The sequence below is a fragment of the Lampetra planeri genome, chromosome 32 (genome assembly GCF_965212315.1).
Source record: "Lampetra planeri chromosome 32, kcLamPlan1.2.h2, whole genome shotgun sequence".
NCBI classification, from domain to species: domain Eukaryota; kingdom Metazoa; phylum Chordata; class Hyperoartia; order Petromyzontiformes; family Petromyzontidae; genus Lampetra; species Lampetra planeri.
Window position 1 is genome coordinate 1,842,010 of NC_136138.1, and position 21,313 is coordinate 1,863,322.

Below are 21,313 nucleotides of genomic sequence, written 5' to 3' on the forward strand. Positions count from 1 at the left end.
AACTACAACTGCACAGAAATTTTAAATGTATTAGCCATTGACGGGTACTTAAGTTAATGGAAAGTATGAATCCTTTACTGTATAAAAAAATATTAAAGAAACGAATTCTTACAAAGGAATTCACAGCCCTTTGTCAATTCACTACAGCAGGGGTGGGGGAACATCCGGCCCACGGGCCTTATAAGGCCCGCAAGATCATTTGGTGTGGCCCTGCCAAGGCAACCGCAGGCGGGACTCGAAATTCAATAAATCTAGGATCAAATCTGTAAAAGCAGTTGCGAGTAGCAACATCATCAATACCAGCTAACATCACACACCTCACCAAAGAGAAGCAGTTCCAACCATCGCATTAGGGGTGAGTTAATTAAATGTTTGACCAAATATAACGGGCAAATTTGTAAGTTGATAATGTTGTATGGCCCGCGAATTATGTTATAGATATCCAAATGAATGGCCCTTGGCAGAAAAAAGCTTCCCCACCGCTGCACTACAGCATCATGGCCTCCCCCACTGTTAGTAATGGGAGAGGTCTGACCATATTCACTTTACTGTAATTAAAACCAGATAAGCAGGAGGCCCAATAGACCTAATGGAGATGTTGTGGAACGGTAGCAGCTTCTGCCGATGTGATGACGGCAACGTGGCATTTTTTTTTCAAAACAAGAATCAGGTTCTATCATTAAACTAAACCAACCACGTCGCTTCCGTGCGTCATGTTGCTTCAGGTGACAACACGTGTTTGCACGAAGACATGTAATTAATACAAAAAAAATCGTAAAAAATAACATCTGAAATTATCCTTTTTATCCCAAGTTTAGTTCCACACTGCAGGTGTAAGTTAACAATCTAACCGTACAGCGAGTGAGCTCCTCCACGCGTCATTCCTCACCCGCTTCTCCAGCATCGCGTAGCCCGCGTCCGCAGAGGCAGACTCCCTCTCGTCGTCTCTGCCGCCCGCCCCAACCGGCTGGAAGCTGTTCTTGAAGAACTCCTTTTGCTTGTTGAGGCTTTTGGCCCATTTTTCCATGTCCTTGGCAATCTGTGCAAGTGTCGGAATGCAGGTTAGCCATGGTCTATTCGCCGCTAGGTCAAAGACACCGTGTGTGTTGGATCCGGTATGACAGCCACTTGCAAATAAAACCCCATTCCAAACTAACTGGTCTAACTCCACAAAGGCAACTATTTAGTATCGACCATCACCTGACATTTTGAAACCTTCATCAGGCTAACAATTACAATGCATGTCAAATATCCATACGTTATAGGAATAAAATATAAAATGTTATCGTGCGAGTGTACAAACCAATGACTAAGGTTTTAAACCGGACATGATAATGCCACGGTAAAACATATGCAGAGAATGAGCATGTATGACAGATACCATCACCTAACTACGATAAGAATGTCACTGGGCGTTACAAATAATGGCAAACTAAAATTATACCCATCAAGCACCACATTTTTTTGTAAACATAAAAAAGCAAAGCACCTGCTGTGCAGTTTTCGTTTTTGGCTTGTCTTTTTTGTCTTTCCCTTCCTCCGTGCTTTGTTGAAGTTGTAGCTGTTGTTGTTGTTGCTGCTGCTGTTGCTGCTGCTGCTGCTGAGAAGCTGGCAGGTAGGTCTGCCGTTCCGAATCCCAGTACAGATACTCTTGCGTCTGCGAGTTGTAGTAATACTGCAAGACATTTCACAAGCGTGTCACACCCCCACCAAAACAACACATCCTGTTTCATGTGGCTGCCCCCTACAGGTGTCCATTAGCTCAGCACACGTGAACTCAAGCCTGGAAAACCAATAGGCTGATATCCTAAGATATTTATTTTTACATGGCGACAGAATGGAAAGCGATGTATGGGAGTCACGTCAAGGCTTTTGCGACAGCCCTTGATTCAAAACTTCTATCTCTTTCTCATGCACCAACATTAGGATATATGTGTGTGTGTAATTAAAGTAAATAACTGGTTAGACACATATATACATTTACAGAATCTTTGGTTCTTTCAGTAAAAGTCACGTATGTTGAAAAAAAATATTAAGTAGGTATAAAAATTATATTTTAAAAATATTATTTTGTATTTTATTTCATTTTTATACCTACGTGACTTTACCGAAAGAATCATAGAGTATGGATTCCTGCAGTCACGAAAGCTTCTGTAAAATTGCTTCTCAGTAAAAGGTGAGCACAGCTTTGCCCAAGGTACTGTACCACTGAATGATCTCGTGCAAATTCCAAGTTCAGGCAGCAGGTGGAAGCATTATACACGACAACCACTCCTGGATCGACTGCAAGAGCCTGTTCGCTAATTTAGCCTCGAGCAAGTTGCCTTTGTTAAATATTTACAATCATCTCCCTGTAAAAATCAACTCGTGCTTTTGTAAATTACACAGAAACTTGGCATACGTTTAATCAAACTTCAGCGCGTAGTTTTTAGTTACAGAACATGAAACGTCATTATAATTATTTAATTACACTTAACAAGCAGATACCAATATGCGCTACAAGGCTGAGTGACAAGTTGGGTAGGCAAATAAAATAAATTCAAGGTAAAGTACAGTGCTCTACCTGGGAGCTGGAATCGTAGTACAAGCCGATCTGAGGATCATAGTAGTAGCCAGAAGACTCGTCATACTGATACGTTGACACATCAGGGACAGCTGAAATGACAAACACAGGCAATCACAAACAAGCAGAACATCGTTATTCCAGGGCAAATGGAGACTACTTTGCAAGAAGACAATGGTAGCAGTGGGCCACCAATCGCCAGTTGACGCTCACGAATCAGACGCAGAGCAGATGCAGGCATATAAAGCAAGTGTATAACTACGGTGCGCGTTGACTGGTTGCAACACAAATGTTAACGCTGTTTAGTAGGCATATAAGAATTAAATTAAAACCGATTCTTACACTCAGCACTAATCCATTGATTCAGGCGTGGGAAGAAACAATTTGAGTCATGTCCAGTTTCAGGATTGTGAGATGCCAAGCGGCTTGGCAAGGGCCTTAATCCAGGTTTGAACTGCCCATGGCTGATGATGATGATGAGATATTAAATGCGATTGGTTCATGTAAACCCTGCATTTAAGTCACTGGACGCCATTACATTCAACATGACGGCAAAAACTATATTCTTGAACCGAATCGCGATCCTGTACGCGTGTTGAACTTCTTTTGCACCGTAATGCAGCCAACTGTGCTAAATCGGAGATATGGTGACTGTTGACTTTCAAGATGGGTGCATTGTTACACTCCTACTGGTTAGACACCAGCATCGGACACATGGCAGCTTAGGGCACTCACGGTATTTCTGGTAAGGCTGTGTTCCTGTGGGAGCGGGAACGGCGGGAGTCGCATGGGTGGTGCTCGCTTGTGCCATGGATGCTGCCGCCACCGCACTGGAGGTCGATTCCTGTGCCGTGCTTGCAGCCACGCGCTAAGAAAGGAGCGCACACACAATTCTCGGTGTTAGGCAGCGATTCATGTGCCCGAAATCACACAAAATGATTAAGTTTCCAGTCACGTAAGGAATCCAATGACAGCGCTACCAAAGTGTACCCTTTGCAGTGCCAGAATAAATGAATTTTGTTCATTAGTCAACAACTAGAAGTATAAGGATTTAATATTTATATGGTGTTGAAAATGCCTCCAGCATATAAAAGGCCCTTACATCACATCAACCATCATCGCACCCAACCCCAGTTTAGTCAAGGGAACCCCCAGTGGCAGCCATCCCTATGCTGCAAAATTGGCGTTGGAATGCCAACCCACAATAATATTGAAACATTTAAAAATGAGTAAAAAATGTATGAAGAGTAAAAAATTCGCAGTTTTTGTTGTAGAAAGCATATTATCTCTTTTACCTATAGAAAATGTATATAGCCTCTAGAGAAGAATTGTCAGGCAACAGGCTCAAGTAAACCAGGATCTGACTTACCGCACCACTTGCCTGTGCTGCTGCGGATTGTTGAGCTGCAATCCCCGCTGCGACAGTGCCAAGCACTGCTACAAACGCATTAAAAGCTACAAATTAGTTTACGTTTGCAAACTAGAAATGTACGCCAATACACTTTACAATAATAATTACCAAAGTAGCATAAGCACAAAAAGCAAAACAGGAGATATATATGTATCAAATATGGTACAACATTATCATAGAAGTCTGGGATTCCTGATTGTCAGAGCTTATAAGAAATGTTTGTTCAATTCTCTATTTATTAACTATACGCTGTGCATATATTTATGCACGTACACAGTATACAAAATCATGTATATTAGATGTGTAGTAATAACTTTATTGCTTTGCGATCATTCATTACAAAGACGAGAATTGCTCAAGACAACACAACCAAAATAGTTTTGATCAAGTGACATCACCAACGAGCTATCATGGTGCTTAGACTAACTTTAGACCATGCATCACTGAAGACCCTTCAAGCTAATGGCAATCAGCCTGGGATCGCTTGTATTTTGGGTTACAGCCTGTATTTTGGGTTGCATCTTCCAATTAGCACGGCTGGCTATGTACGGTGCGAAAGGAGTTCAATGTACATACATAATTACAAGAGACACCAACGTGCTAGGTGGCTGCTGCGCAAGTGTTATTCCTACCATTGGCTGCAGAAGCATTTTTTATCGCCAAAGCTGCTGCGACGATCTGGCTCGGGTCGGCTGCTGCCTGTTGGTAGTACTGGCTGTAATCTCCATACGCCTGTTTAATTAGGCACACAAAAACACACACATTTTAAACAATAGTTTAGGAGCGATTCATGTAAGCACTAAAAACAGTCTTAGTTACGTACAAAACCATTCTGGTATAAAAATAATTAAGGACACCAATAAAAATAATCTTTAATCAACATGTTTGTGTCACGGACTGTTTCCATCTATGTCAATTGCTGATTTATTAGAACCGTTTGCCAAGTGAGCCTCGCAAGCGTCCCAAGAGTGTTGAACAGGAGTGTCCTTGGACACGTTTTTACAGTCGGGGTCGAACTTGCTGCGTGCAATTCCAATCAAATAATTTGCAGCTAATTTTGCAGCATTGTGCCCCACCGCTACCGCCCACTCCTCTCGAAACTACGTGCGGAGGAGGAATGTGCTCGCGAGTTGTTGCCGAGTGTCCATACCTCCCCATACTGCATGTAGTTGGGGTGCTGCCCGTTCAGGAACAAGGCGTAATTTGCTTGCTGGGCCTCAGGTGTTGCCCAAGCTGTGTCAGAGCCGTGCGGAGCCTTAAACACAGCAGCACACACAGTTAGGCACGATTAGCATTTGCGCAGTTGTAGCAAGACGCAGACTTCACCAACGGTAGGATACAGGAAGAGGGTGCAGCAGTTTTTCTTTGGGAATGTCAAGCCTGCAACTGGTTGATTTGCTCAGGAAAACATAACAGTAAAAAAGCACAAAGGAAAAAAAATAGAATAGTTACACGTGTCCTGTGGAGTGTAATCCGTTGTTGGAAAGAAACCACTAACCATGTAATAACAAAAATAATGTTCAGCCCTGAAGTCAATCCACAACTGGATGAAGACTCCTCATGCTATGTCAAGTCACAGGGATTTTGTTTGACCATACATCACCACGTTGGTCAGTACAGGTTTGTGTAAGGGACAGCCCAGTACGGATTCAGATTACTCTTGTCACATGTTAGCTGGGGCTGGGAATTGGAAATAAATTGCTGGGCTTATAGTTGCAGTTCACCAATAACCGTGCCACAGCTCCACTTCAAAAAAATTACGCTTAATTGTTATTGTCAATGCAAGACAAATAGGTTGCTTAAGGCATATTTAGGTTAGCGTTTAAATAAGGTCCAATAACACATTGTATTGACTTAATAAGCTAACAGTATATTAGGCAATTAAAATATGTCTGTGGATTGGGACCAAGCTATTTTATTTAAGCATTACATAATGCTGGAGTGAAACGAGTCATTCGTGATGAGCAATTAAGATTACGAATTACATTCACACACCCCCTCACTTTAAATGACAAACTGCTTAGGTTGGGCTTACCCTCTTAAAATATAAACAGACCATTCCCTCCAATCAATGACGCATAGTTGCGATTCAAACAAAATGCTGCCCCCCCCCTCCCCGTCACCTCTACTCGAGTTAATTTTGTATGCCTTCTTACCAGGGAGCAACGTTTGAAAAATCGGGAATAACATAAAGCAAGCAGGGGATTTTTTTGTTTGACTTAAAAAAGAGTTGTATGGCTGAAGTAAATGGTCACACAAGTATGAAAGGGTTTTAATGTAGACACTCCCACCAATACTTGTGCCCAAGGAGAGTGGATTCCCGGCTTCTACTCCGTTTCTCTCCGAGTCACACCACATACGAAAGGGTTGAATAAAACCCAGTTTATAGGAGGTTTAGACATATCTTGACTTAAAGCTTTCGTGACTGCAGGCATTCATATTCTTTGGGTCTTTCAGTGAAGTCACGTAGATAGGTTCTTTGAAAATAGGATGTTTAGATACTAAATATGCATACCAATGCGAATTTATCCGGCATTTAAATAATGCATGTACCTTGAATTAGCACGGTTGAACACGTAAAAACCTCGCGTCAAAAGCAATTTAAAGCTAAATAGCATATTATGCTCAAATATTAGTTATGGCCCAAGTAAATCTTTACTCTGGTTGAGCTCAAGAGCTGCACTGCTTCTCGATGTATTTTATTAAGTGACAAGAAATTAACACCAACACAAGAAAAAAACCTAAATTTGTATTCTGGAGCGTTTTTGGGAAATGTAACATCCGTTGGGTCTCTCCACACCAAATTAAATCACTTATTCACCTCATGGACCGTTATGGACCTTTGGAGCAGTATTATCCAGCAGCATATGTTTTAAGCAACCAAACTCTGTACTAGTTTATAGTTTTACACAATTCTCCACATACAATATTACTGGGTTGAATAGGCCCCATTGTGAAGTTGGGAGTAAAGCAACCAATTTGCATTTCTTACAGAGCATATGATGATGAAACCCAAAATGTCCTAAGCCAGTCCAGTGTGCTTGCATAACCAAATGCAGATGGGTAATATATGTTCTGGAAGCCCATAGGTTGATGGACTAAAAAAACACTTTAATGTGGAGAGACTAATGACCATGTTTGTTGGTTGATTTATTGCTAGAGTTGCCACGATATAGCGATGATATATAATATAATGTAAGATTTGCAATATTTCTGTTGTACATTTTTTTTTATAAGTCTTCAGATTGATTATTTTTTTCGAAATATTTTATTTCCTCATAAAATAAGTCTTGAATAAGTGAAAAAAAAGCTGGAACTAAATAGCAAAACTTTTTCTGAGTAATTGGCAGCTTGACAATTAAGCATAAATTTTCACAGTTCATTGAATTTCCATCACAGCATGTGTGATACTGATTGAAAATATGCAATACAAGCCTTACGCGAGGCGCATATAGAGTTAAATCCAGTCGAAAACCCATAGTAAAAACTGTATTTGTACAGCGTAGCACAAAATCTAAACAATTCAATTACAAAGTTTCGGGAAATTCATTCAGCAATAATTGCCATATCGTGAAAATTGTATTTCGTATGTTTATTATATTGCAGCAACTGTCTTAATTACCCAAAAGGCATAAGGAAAATAACAACCCTGTAACCGAGGGCAACGGTGGGGTGGGCAAGGTTACAGGTGCGGCGGAGATCTTCGAGGTGGTGCAGGCCTACCTGTGTGGCAGACCAGTGAGCAGCAGCAATGGCCAGGCTTGCCACGGATGTAGTAGTCACTTCCCTAAAATAACGAGCAGTTGTGTTTAAGATGTGTTTAAGAGCTACGTTAACATTCGTATCCCTTACATGTTTTGTGTCTGGGACTTAGGGGGGGGGGAGAAAAAAAATCTCTTCGGTATCGCAAGTGCCACATTTGTCAACACGGTGATGACCCGCAAAATATACACACCGACGTACAGACGTGGGTTGTGAACGTGACGCTCGTGCATCAAAACCACATGGTCAGAGTAGCCGTAAAGAATGTTTTAAAGTAGTTTTTTTTTTAGTTCACTGCAATAGTCTACAATTGGTGATGAAGAAATGGACGTCGATGATGCCAAAACATCAAAGGATAGCCGCGTGTTCCACACTTGTGGCAATAACTGTACTTGAGAGCCAACCTGTAGGTCAGAATGTATTTGTGGTACCTCCTTAAAGATAAGGTGTCTTTACTCAATTGTTTCTTCATCCCAATTGTTATTGCAGTTACACGGGCTGTCTTTGGCAGTCTAAAGGGGAACCTCAAATACTACGCAGCACACGCTGTCACTAGGATCCATTCTATGAGACACCACAGGACATCTCCTGGAGTTCATATCGTCCTGTTCACAGAGTGCTTCTCCGTCTGCTGACGTTAACGTTTCTGTCTTTTCAGTCCAATGTATTGCAGCGATAAAACAAAAGGCACTCGCTGCATGAAGTGCAAAGGCCGCTTTTTGGAAAGTGTTTTCGTATGGTAAAGAAAGGGTTTGGCTGAAAATGTGTTTCAAGATGGACAAATAGAAATATAATAAAAAAAAACCCCATAGACTGCAGACCGGCGATGAGCCCTCCCCCTCTCACCTTTTGTTTCCCTTGGCATAATCTACGTTGACCGTCTTATTATCTATCCTCAAGGGAGGCTGTAGAGTTGTGAGGATCTGCAGCAGCTGGCTGGCTTCCTGCAAAACATAACAGTGCATGACATTTGAAAATTTGACCTTGGGGTGCAAAAGCATTAAATATTCAACAAATGTGTTTCATGCAGCCTTCCTGAAAGGAACAATGCGATTGAAGGCAATTTTTATAAGCTGGGTACACAATAGTCCCTCGGTTAACGATTTTAATCCATCCCACGAAAACTACCGTGAACCGAAATAACTGTTAATCGAATTCACTTAGAAGTTGAATAGGTAAAAATCACGGAGTCTGCAAGAGAGCAGTTTTCACTGCATAAAACTGAAAACGTAATGTAAACAAAGCCAGTCGAGGTTTAAACGCTTATAACTTACGAGGACTCGGATTGGTCGAAATTAGCACCTGCGTGCATAATGTAAATATACCATTAATCAAATATTAGCGTTAACTATGGGGCCCTAAGGGAGGCGAAACGTGAACCTAAAAAGCGTTAACCGATGTCACAATTAACGGAGGGATGACGATATTCAGCTGGGAAAGGCTGTGCTCGGGCATCTACTGTCTCACGAGAAGCCTTGAATTGCCATTGCTGGTAAGATTACTCCCACAACGGCTGTGAAAAAAAACTATTATCCGAGGAACCTCACCAGCACAGAGCCAAGCTCAACAAAAGCAAATCCACGGTTGTAGTTGGTCATTCGGTCCTTGATGAGACGAATGTTTGTGGGCGTGAGCATGGCGTACGGCAGGAGAGCCTGAATGATGGCCTCCACTGTTGTCTGTGCACCCAGGTTGCGAATGATGAGCGCTGTTAGGGGCACAGAAGACGAAAACCATCATAGGAACAGCTTGAAAATCTGAACACTATTCAGTAATTGCTTCAACAATGGCACAGCGTTTTCAGTTTGAACCAATAGATGGAGGCCATAGCCCCCCCCCCCTTCCCATTGTGGATGCCATGAACCAAACGTAGAAACACTTGTCTTTTTGTAATGCAATACAGGTAGGAACAATAGTTCCACACTGCCCACCAGGGATTATTTGTCTGTCTGTTGTGCATAGCCACGCCCTCGATTTGTATTTCAGAGCGCTTCGGGCGGGCTCAGCACCACGTGACGCGCCGCCCCACGAATGCGCTGTCCAACCAAGTTCCTACCTGCCCACTCCGAAGGAACGTGTTAATCAAGGGTCCAACTATGGTGTTGTGGGAATAATTTAATTTCAGGAGGCTCATCTGCCATTTGTAGTTTACATTAGGGATCCCATAAACATAGGCAGTACACCTAATGCTCATGTTGTCCATCTCCTAAGACAAACATCAGGAATTATTATTACATTATGGGTGTATACAGAGAATTATATTAATTTAAGGACAGAAGAAAGTAAGCAACGTGTTGGTTTGGGAAAACGTTTCCAAGAACCACTGAAGAAATGGTGCAAATTTTCACAAAGATAATGTTGCGATGAGTGAAGTACATTTGCCGAGCCATCACAGGTCAGAGACCTAGAGCCGGAAAATGGGAATCATCCAAAGAGCGGACCTCTGGATGCGGGACTGTCAGCTGTGCAACAGCTGTACAACAGCTGTGGGACCTGGCAAAAAGGGTGTGACGGCGAGGTGCCGGTGCATCAACGGCAGTGGTCGTGATGACCTCTTCACCTTTCAAAGCCACATAACGCACTCTTACTGGCACTCACTTGTTGCATCTGTTCCATCGCGAGCCGCCGAAGACGGAGAAGGAAGAAGCGCATCTCCAAGCACTGGGCGAATACAATTTGAGACAGAGGTTATGCCGACACTCAAATAATGGTGTCAGAATCATGGCTATATTAATGACGAGCTGAACACAATTAACCTATTAGGCAGCATATTGAAGGTACACACCAACATACTATGTGAGAATATATATGTAATTGTATTACTTTGAATAGGCTGTAAACAGAAAAGTGTTCATATTTTGGAAAACAATGAAAAAAATTGACAATATCGCATTTCCTAAACAACAAAAAGGCACAAAGAACATGTAATAGGCTCTGGCTTATTGCAAAACATTTTTCATTAGTTAGGACTGCTTAAAATTATCAACAAAAGATGCCATTGACCAATTGACAATAAAAGGTTTTAGAACAGCCAATATTGGAAAATGTATCATGCTACATGAGTAATTGGAAATACACACCAATCACAGTACTTACAAGATCTTGGAATGCCACATTTCAAACAATGATCTCTTCTGCTGAAGTTTTGATAGCCGCACTGAAAAAAAACATTTACAATTATGCAACCATAAAATTATGCCATATTTAAACATTTATCCAATACGTCCTGCAGAATGAGCAGATACAAAACCCCACAATACCGTGCTGCAGATCCAGTCTTCAGCGAGCTTTGGCTTCATGTGACTGTAGTCCACAGACACTCGCTGGCCCTGCATGGTAAAGTTGTGCTGAAAAATACAAAACACACAAAGTTGTAAGTCAGACTCCGTGCTGCGAGACACAGGGCCAGTTGCCTGATAAAGCTCAGCAAAGGTGTGCCGAGAACATGCAGGCTCCTGAACCCAAGGGAAGGCTAGGCGTCCAGGGAACCATGGGGCGTTACGGATAAATTAAAAAAAGCAGAAGAAACTTAATCCAGCCGGGCCAATGGCAGAAGAAGAGATAGGTAAACAGTGCCCCCTCCTTTCCTGTCAACGCGTGTTAAAAGTCTGCAAATTGTTCGTTCCTGTGACTTTCATTTTCAGCACAGACAAATAATACATTACGAACTGCAGCTTAACCTGGTCAAACAGCAACCTGTACAAGGTATTTTATTTTCATAGCTTCCAACATGTTGGGACTCCTTTAAAACGGCTACGTTTAAATTAGTTGACGTGAATAAAAGCGACGCGAGTTCATTAAGGCTCAATACCGTTCTAATCGTGCTAACATTGCACCGTCCAACATATGAAGTATAATAACAGCAGTCTTCCCGATTCAGGCCATGAATGCCTCCACAATAATGATGAGGTGATCACAACTCTATTTTTTCAATTCTTTAGCACGATGAATCTATCAACACATTTTCCTATATTTACATATGCACAATAAATCTTTTCGGAAATATTAGCAATTGGTCAATTTTGTAAATAACCTTGAAATGAAAGTCATGGGACTGCTGCATACTGATACATTACTTTTAATTGTACAATGTGCTTATCATCCTTTTCACAGTTGTGCAATATAGAATTGCCAAATAGTTAACATCTCGCAGCCATGACCATAGTTTCCTTTAAAAATAAATCATAGGGTTTTTTTTGAGCAAGGCAAGGCACGTTTCAAACGTCGGCAGACTGGCTCAATGATCGGAGTCTACACCAAAGCAACCTGATTGGCTTCCATCCATCTGGTAGCGTCCTGCAAGTGTATAAACTCCACGAAGGCGAAGCCTCGGCTCTGACCTAGAGGTGGCATTCACATATACACGGATCGGTGTTAGTCTTGGGACTTGTATCACGTGGACACAACACCGACAGCAACATCGCTCCACGGCACAAAGCTCAAAAGGGAAGGAGGCTTCATATTTCAGGATGCGTTTCAAGTGCATCGACTCCGTCGCGTCAGTTTTGGTGGAAAGAAAAGGTTGCGACTGAACACTTTTACGAAGTATTATATGCTTACAATTCTCTAAAATGTAAGAGGAACAAAATAGGCCAAGGCACCGTGATATCCTTGTATTATAAATTCAAAGAGCCAAATTCCAAGTTACCACTGCATAACATCAGAAACTCCTTCCCTGTTGAGCAGGCAGGAATTGTTTGCCCTGGCCAAGAGGGATCTGAACAGAATGCTGAAAAATATTTAATAATTTTTAAGTCGCCACAAATTAAAATTGTATCCTAGAATTTAAAATGCAGGCTAAGAAATAACAAACATTTTTGCAGCAACCATTCTGGACACTTACCGTTTACCTGCACATTCACAGCAACAGCTACGTAAATACAACTATTTGCCGAATGGAAAATAAGCTATGGCCTATTAGTCTTGTTTGTTCATTCGTTGGATCTCTTAAGTCATGGTTAACATGTGCCCTGTATACGTTAATGCAGTCATTATTGACATCTAATGTTAACATCTCGACGTTTTCTCCACCTGCCAAAAAATTAAGGTTTTAACAAGCACAACCTATAAATAAAATGAACAAGTTACTCCCAGGCATTGAACAAAAGTAGAATCATTGGCTGTAAAAGCTACAGCTCCTTGACAAAGTGCTCACAACATGCTCTCAATTGCGTACGAACACAATTTTGCAACTTTGCCACCTCTAACTGCCAAATAACATTCAATTTTTTTTTAAGTTTAAAGATTGGGTGATTAAAGTGAATATTAGTTAAGTGAATACATCTGTCCAATAATTACAAAATGTGTAAACATTTGCTCATCAATTTTTAACAAGTGTTTTATATTGTAAAATGGTTCAAACAAGTTGGCACCATCATATGCCGCTCTGCCACTCGCATAAATGTGCCAGTGCCCATCACTGCGCTGGCAGGATTGCATAGGAGCAACATTGCTCAACCTGGTCTATAATCAATCACAACATTTCATCCGGTCTTGTGTTCCTGGTGTGAACATCTGTCATTTCCTGTTGAGATGCTGTCAGTGTGGATCTCCATCCCACCCCTTGTGGCAAACGCAAGGTCCTTGGCTCAAGCACGAGCCAGAATAAAATACGTGTTATGCGATTACAACTTGACTTCAATGGCTGTCAATTTTTTTTTCAAGTTAATCACCCAAAGCTAACAATTAAACAATTACAACTAAAAATTATAGGTCACTATTCAGCAGCTGAATATATTAGCTCAAGAGCACAGATATTTTACACGACAGTGCGACCGAATTCCCAGCCTGCATTCAAGTGGAAGACAAAATCTGGCAAGGCTCTTGGCCAGGACAAACTACCATCGCCGCCGGCGTTACACGTGGGTCCACTGAGTAGAGGGGCGCCATGGGGTTATGAGCATGGAACAAGCCTGGAACCCCCAGCTGTCTCACCTGTCACTTTGTTTTGGATCAGCCTCACATCCCTTAGCGGAGGTCCAACCTTCTGCATCTCAGATTCAAGCTGCAATAAATGTGACAAGGTTTCCACGTCCGAATAAACACACTACAATATTACTGTTTGCATACTAGTGTAAGGGAAAAAACTAGGCTGAAAAACAGTACGTACCACTTAAAAAGCAGCTTCAAAAGATAATTTGAATTCCATCACCAGTGCAAAACAAGTTAAACAGTTAATGATGTATTGATTGCATTGATGGCCTATAAAAATGTAAGAGTTGAGGTGGCAATTTGATGCCAAATAAATTAAAATTGTCTTGTTAAAAAAAACAAGCATATGCAATATATTGATACAATCTACAAAAAAAATGTGGCTGCATAATCCACAAAATATGGGTTTGACCTTTGTACACCCGAGGGCAAACAAAATAATTGTATTCTTGTAGAGAAAGAAAATTACAGCTCATCACTGTCCAAATGTTTAACTTTCAATACACACATGGAGTGCAAACAAGTTAGCCCACTTTTTAGAAGTACACATCACTTCAAATAAACGACTTAATCTGGTCAACAAATAAAATATTTTTCCATAAAGCATGAAAAGGGAAACTACCTCAGACTTGGTGAGAGACAGAGGCAGGTTGCGCAAGATTATGACAGTGCTGGGCTGCACATCTTCAGAATGGCTTCCTCTGTAGTCCTGGTCATGGTATCCTCCATCCGGATGATATCGGTTTCCATCTTTAGCATCATAGCCATAGTCCTCCGTATTATCATCACGTTCCTGATACAGAGTGGGAAACATTGTTTAAAGTTCCACTTGTGTGTGAACTTCTTTCACACTACGCAGCCAACCGTGCTAATCGGAGGTGCAAAATCTGCTCCAGAAATCAAAGCCGTCATATCTTCGTATTATTTAGAGGGCCCACTTGCTCTTCAATGCCACTTGGTTTATAAAATAATCATCCCTAGTTGCCTGCACCACGACTCATTCCTATTGTTCAGATCCAAGACAGCTATGTTCTCTTCTTGGTTCTTTCGGTAAAGTCACGTAGAAGAGACAGCCCTGTTCTTCACCTGAGGACCGCTGCTTGCGTTGTGGCCGAAACGTCGTGAAAATTGTATTTTATTATGTTTTATTTTTATTATTTTATTATTTTCCTTCTACGTGACTTTACCGAAAGAACCAAGAAGATGAATCCCTGCAGTCACGAAAGCTTTAAATCGAAAAAAGCTATTTTCTCTTCCGCCTATGACCGACTCGTTCATTCCATCTCACATTTTAATTTTCAACCATTTTGTAGTTTTTGTCTCCTCAAACCCACCCATTGTCCTAATAAAACAATCTTCTCTTGACCAGCATCAGACCATCTTGTCTAATAATTAGCCTATTACTAGAAACACACTGCTAAATATACCAAACAAATAATGTGCACGTAAAAATGTATTACACGTGAACACGTAAAAAATAACTGCCTAAATTCACATGTTAAACATGAAAATACCGACTAAAATCACCCAGGAATGTCCTTAACGCTCGTGACTTCACTTCATGTCGACCAGCCCCTTTAATTAATATTCATGAGCATGTGACGTCCTCCAAATGGACCCCCACCCCCCTTATTACCGACTATAAGGAGCCAAGGATGCCTGTATGCATCACTCCTGACATCATTCCAAGTCGACCAGCCCCCCTCATTAACAATCATGAGCAGGTGACATAACTCAACATCGAAGAGCCCTCCTCATTATTAATCATTATAAGGTGACGTCCTCCAAATGGACACCACCTCCCATTCATAATAGTTAGCGGCTGACGTCACTCCACATGGGGGCAGAGGCACCTCCTCCCCCCTCCTTGGCGTCAACTTACAACCCTCACTTCAAAGGCAGAACCCTCACGTCACGCGATCTCCGTAATGCTATTGAGACATAGAAGTAAAAAGGACATCATGATGAAAAATGGATTATAACCTTTACAATGAAATAGCTCTGTCACCGCACCTTTAAAAATTGCACACGAATTGATGCAATGAATATCACGTCGCGGTCTGCTTTTCGCTTGTAAGTTGCAGATTTACTGCAATACACCCGTCCTTGGATCAGCGAAAGGCTAGTTACAAAGAACCAGAGTATAGTATATGCCAGACAATATCCACTGCAAGATTAAGGTTTTACCTTTGTATTCTATCACGTGTAGTTTTTTTTTCACATGTGGCTTTCTCTATACCAAAACAAGAAACTGAGGGCTCTGAGAGCCAGATTAATATCATCTCATGAACCTTACCTATACAAGTATTTTTTTATGTCTGTGCGCACGCCTATCCTTGCAACGCTTTTAACTGACAAACTGTTGGGTTTACGTTTCAACAAAGTACACAGATACAACACACTAAGCCTCCTGATGAAAATGTGCCATTTGTTTTTCCGCTTGGTCCAATGTTAACTAGTAAAATCACACTTTATAAGAATGTATTTTTACGCTGATCGTGGCGCCATCTGCGCATGCGCGGAAAGGCTGACTCGCGGTTTCCCCTCGTAACGCACATGAGCGTGCTGAGTGGCAACTGGAGAACCTCAGAGTAAAAAAATGCAAAAAAGAAATAATCAAGCATTGTTACTGCCGCACAACCACACGCCAAGGTAAATCCTGACTACTCTTCTCCCCCCCTATAAAGTCGGTAGATACTACCATAGAGTCGGTAGATACTACTACAGTCAGTAAATTCTGCTGCAGTCAGCAGATACTGCTATAAAGTCAGCAGATACTACTATAGCCAGCAGAGCCTACTATAGAGTTAGTAGTTACTACTATAGTCAGTGGATACTACTATACAGGCAGTAGATACTACTGGAGAGTCAGTAGTTACTATTGTTGGGTCAGTCGATACTACTATAGTCAGCGATAATACTGTAGAGCCAGATACTACTATAGAATCACTAGACTATTATATGTAGTGTGTAATGTATTTATGCCGACAAAATATGGCTGGGGGGGTAAAAGTATTTTTGGAAGAGAGGGTTCGACAACTTTTGTAAACCTTTTAGATCAACTATTTACCCCCCACTTTCTATTACCTTATGCAAGCCTCTTATAATTTTGTTGACGGACAAATGGACAAACGGAACGCAACGCTTACACAATAACTTAGTATTTGTATGTTAAGTTTTTAAGAGAAAACAAAAGTTTTGAAATATATTTTCCCCCCAGGCAAAGCCGGGTACTTCCTGCTAGTATAATCTATATAAATTTAGGTTTGTCAGCTTGTTTGCAGTTTCACTGTCATTGGCCATGTCTATTATTTACATGCCTCAGGGGCTGTGCACGTTAAATACGTTATTAGTATGCATAATGCTAGAACTCAATTTAGCAAGACAAATCCTTGGCGTTTTTTTATTTCATGCCATTACATTTTATTTGTTATAAATTGAAATGTCTCAATAATGTAAGAGCACTTATAACACAGTACTATTATCATTCCTTGCACTTAAGCAAAAGCATGTTTTGGACATACTTAAACGAATAACATGAATGTCTTAGTTCAACATTGCCATACAGTAAACCGTCTGCGACCTGTGTCTACCCCCACTTTGTGCTGTACAGTGGCACAAGTCTGCAAATCTCTAATCCAGTAATTTGGAGTCAAGGGATTGTACATGACCAATTAGTGAAATTTACAAACTAGTTGGGTTGTGATGTGGAAAAAAGACAGCAGTAATTCTGTATACACATTTCCAGTGTTCCCATTTAGTAAGCATCGGTTGTATCAAGGCAGTCTGGATTCATCCCACATGCAAAAAATGATTTGAAAGTGGCCAAAAAGACCAACGCAGGAACCGAGTGAAAATTAGTCTTGAGGCTTTTACTGCATATTGACTACACTCCTGATAACAATCTTTTTCAGGTAATTAACTTATACTCATTTCATAGGCACATGTGTTCAGGCCTAATTGTTAACCCACCTCTGAGCCACCATTCCTTGAACTGCGCGAATCCCTCCTGTATCCTGGACCACTGCGATAGTCCACATCTTTGTAGTCATAGTTTTTGCGGTCAGACTCTCGACCATCATCTCGTTTCGGACCTGTGGAAACCCCCGAACCATAAGCATCATTCAGAAACTGTGTGCAACGTTCTAATTCTTTTTTTTTAAGGAACATGCTTTAGTAAGATTGTGCCAAAACTGCAAGTGCTTCATTTGTGCATCATCAAATCCCCATGTGGATTAAATATTGGACGGTTTTCTCTTTGAAAAACACCAATGGTATGCCCCAGAAGACCTGCACACATTTGACAGACGTGTGCCGTTATAAAGTTAAACTCCAAACGAACGAGCCTACAAGCAGTTAATAAAATGTAGAAATTAAGTGCCGACGCAGGGTTTTCCTAACAACCAAAATCATTGTGTGGGCAAAGCATACATTTATAAGTCAGCGACAACCAGGAGCTTATGTAATAATCAAAAACCTGGCTTGCATGTCACTCCATATCCAGTTTTATTTTTAAATGCCTTACTGAGCGAGTCATCACTTTGTCGATCGTCTTTGGAACTCCATTCCTCATCCCGAGACCACTTATCTCGGTCACCATCAGATGGATAACGTCCACTCCTGTCACTTCGGCTGCTATTAAGAACAAACAACAGATATTATATAGATTTACATTACCAACGTAGCTTTACTGCATAATAAACATTGACATTCGTGCTCATAAATGAAATTATTTTTTTAAAAACCTTACAACTTAACCTCCCAGGTTTACAATTGTTAATACATTCTTTATAGATATTACCAAAATATTTGATATAGCATGCAAAAACTGGTGTTTGACAAGACTGACGTTTAAAAATCTTACCGCTTTTTCCGATCCATACTTGACACTTGTGTTGCAATTTCTGATGTGGAAATAAATCTGCAATGAAAATATTAAGTGTTATTGTTTATTCAGCAAAGTGTTAATTAATGAGTAATTTTACGAGCACATTTAACTGCTCAGCTTCATTTAAATAAACACAGTTCGATGGACTTAATGCACTTTGAACCATTGCTTTTCTGCGAGAGCTTTAACATTTCCAGGGCATGATGTCCAATGGCCTTTTCATCTTGCCACGTGCACAGATTGTGTTGGATTCAGACAATCCATACGAATTTGCTGCAACGTGAATTCACTCTGCTCAACACGAGCTGATGCCGTTGCATGATAATTCACGCATGAAGCACACTTTTGTGTTGGGCCATCCATGCGCAGGTGCGGATTTAATTGCACAACTGCAACATTCTGGGTGTTCTTTGCACATCGGTGCTCATTTTCAACAAAACGTGACCGTCTTTTGCAACGTTATTCACACGCGTAGGCCATGCAAACGAACCACTTATAAAATGTGTGTTGCATGGCTGTTCAATAACGGATGTTTATCCCGTTAAATATTTAAGAACCCTAAAACGACACGTGTATATACAATACAATGATTCGGACAATTCACAAAAAATATTTAAATCGACCGTCTACGTTTTATAGTTTTTCTTATTACGTGGACGTCTACATACAGTTAATTCCTTTACCGTCGGTCAAGTTCGTACTTCCAAATTCTCGTGTTATCGGACCTTAGTTGTCATGCAAAACTATGATCACGCGGTGTAATTGCAAGCGGGCTTAGCCAATTCAGTAAGAAAATGTCCCATTGTTGCAAAGGGTGCCGCGCCGGGGAGATCGAACCGGTGACCTCTGGGTTTGCCGCTAAACTCCAGTGCGCTGCTGCGAAGCTTTAACCACCCAGAGCGGCGCTGCATCCATTTTAAACAGTGGCACTCGAAACATAAAAAAAAACCGGGTTGATTCCGCGGGTCCTGTGGAGCCGAACGGTGTTACGGTGCGCGACGTGGCGACGGACGGACGGCGGGAGAAGGTTAAAGAGTGGAGCTGCGGCGTGAAGAACGAACAAGCACCACTCAACGCGAGACGACGAGGAATGAGAATTCACATTAAGCCGAGGCCCGGGCGTGGTAGGCCCAACGCCTCCATCAACTCCTAGCGATCGCCACAGCCACGAGCTTCGCATTTACAACGACCAGAATAAAGTTAACACGTAACCACGATCGTCGTTGACCACACGTTTAAGCGTACGAGTCGGGCGTTATTGTGCAAATGTGGCGGAGGCGTTGGGTGCGTAATGCCATTCGCCCCGTGTAAAAGCCCTCCGCCTAGGCCCTCCGCGGCAGGAACACGCAGACGCGTCGACACGACCATACGCGCATTCACATCGGTCGCGCATAACGTCGAGTTTGTATGAACAACAAGATACATAAACAAAGTCCCCGACGTTTGTAAAAGAATGTTACGAGGCTATACGGTCAAAATGTTGCGCTCACCGGCTCCGCAATCGAGGTAATGGCGGCGGTGTGTCGGCGACGTGATTAAGGGGGAGCGCGGACTCGTCCACTACGCGATAGGGGGGAAATAGGCAAAATAAAACTAACTCGTTCAAACAAAACAGATTTTGTGAAAACGCTTAAAAGTAACAGCTAAGAATTTATTTTCTTCATATTATAACTGAAAAATACATAATAGTGTGTAAGTTTAATATGACAGCGTCGTATCATGCGATTTAAATAAATCGTCCCCCCCCCCCAAGAGTGTAATGGTATCGTCCGAAGAGGAACGCAGCCGACTTCGGTGCAGTGGACGCGTCACCGCGCATAAAGCAGCGGCGCGTTTTATTTGTTGTACTACCGGAAAACAGAAGAGGCTTCCGGAAGACGGTAGACAACTTCCAGAAGACGGTAGATAACTTCCGGAAGACGGTAAACAACTTCTGGAAGACGGTAGGCAACTTCCGGAAGACGGTAAGTAACTTCCGGAAGACGGTAGACAACTTCCGGAAGATGCGCCACGCACGTGTTCGGTGACTCGGGTAGGCCATAACGGAGGTTTTTTGAGGGTTCGATCGCGTAAATATGTAAATGTGTCGTTAAACCCGCCACCACCCGACACAGCCAATTAGTGAAGGTTTGTCACGTAAACAGAACGTGGCCAATTCGTTACTAGTACAGCACACCGGTGTGTTGGAGAGCAAAGCCACAATCTGAGTACGACGTTTCGCCAGAAATTACAACTAGCTTCATCAGGCGACAGACAGATTTTCGGTGGCTGGTTTAACGACACATTTATGCGATCTAACCCCAAAAAAAAAAACCCGTATGATGGATGATATTGGTCGCGAAAGCCTACTCCGTGTTAAACCCGGGCAGACCATCTCGACTTACGAACGCGGTCCGTGAACGAGGAAGTACTCCCAAGTGAACAGAGGACCCTTGGTAAGGTTAGGGTGGGAGATTTTACGAGTGGCCCGGGTGTACGCGGTGTTGGCAGTCGTAGTTTGTGCGGTTGCACAGCACTGTAATTTGTCATCTCGGTCAACCCGTGGCATCTGGGTCCATTGCGTGACCTCCCGCCCACGTGTGTTGTAGTTTGTATGTGCCTGGGAGCGGTGGTGCAGCGGTTAGCGCGCTGCGCGACGAACCCAGCGACCCGAGTTCGATTCCCGCTCACAGTCAACAGCAATGACGATTATCAGAACCGGTCCTGGGCCTCTCCTAGGTCGACTCAGCCTACAATGAGTACCTGGTGCGGTGTGTAA

At 42.0% G+C, this 21,313-nt stretch overlaps 1 protein-coding gene across 2 annotated transcripts in view; it reads right to left on the reverse strand.

The window, feature by feature from the left end:
- Positions 1 to 20,157, reverse strand: part of LOC144729279 (RNA-binding protein 10-like) — a 31,298-nt gene extending 11,141 nt beyond the window's left edge. The window contains exons 1-20 of one of the 2 annotated variants that reach the window (XM_078609428.1): positions 20,046 to 20,157; positions 18,532 to 18,588; positions 18,193 to 18,302; positions 17,640 to 17,761; positions 14,290 to 14,460; positions 13,671 to 13,740; positions 12,003 to 12,076; positions 10,997 to 11,083; positions 10,833 to 10,893; positions 10,335 to 10,397; positions 9,284 to 9,456; positions 8,583 to 8,680; positions 7,698 to 7,761; positions 5,125 to 5,229; positions 4,607 to 4,706; positions 3,933 to 4,000; positions 3,299 to 3,431; positions 2,564 to 2,655; positions 1,490 to 1,675; positions 890 to 1,039 (exon numbers count right to left, since the gene is read on the reverse strand). In XM_078609428.1, the coding sequence (XP_078465554.1) occupies positions 890 to 1,039; positions 1,490 to 1,675; positions 2,564 to 2,655; positions 3,299 to 3,431; positions 3,933 to 4,000; positions 4,607 to 4,706; positions 5,125 to 5,229; positions 7,698 to 7,761; positions 8,583 to 8,680; positions 9,284 to 9,456; positions 10,335 to 10,397; positions 10,833 to 10,893; positions 10,997 to 11,083; positions 12,003 to 12,076; positions 13,671 to 13,740; positions 14,290 to 14,460; positions 17,640 to 17,761; positions 18,193 to 18,302; positions 18,532 to 18,548 (1,944 nt within the window). In that variant the 5' untranslated portion in view covers positions 18,549 to 18,588; positions 20,046 to 20,157. The remainder of the gene's footprint in view (positions 1 to 889; positions 1,040 to 1,489; positions 1,676 to 2,563; positions 2,656 to 3,298; positions 3,432 to 3,932; positions 4,001 to 4,606; positions 4,707 to 5,124; positions 5,230 to 7,697; positions 7,762 to 8,582; positions 8,681 to 9,283; positions 9,457 to 10,334; positions 10,398 to 10,832; positions 10,894 to 10,996; positions 11,084 to 12,002; positions 12,077 to 13,670; positions 13,741 to 14,289; positions 14,461 to 17,639; positions 17,762 to 18,192; positions 18,303 to 18,531; positions 18,589 to 20,045) is intronic. The other variant, XM_078609427.1, reaches the window with a different exon arrangement.
- Positions 20,158 to 21,313: the final 1,156 nt, after the last annotated feature.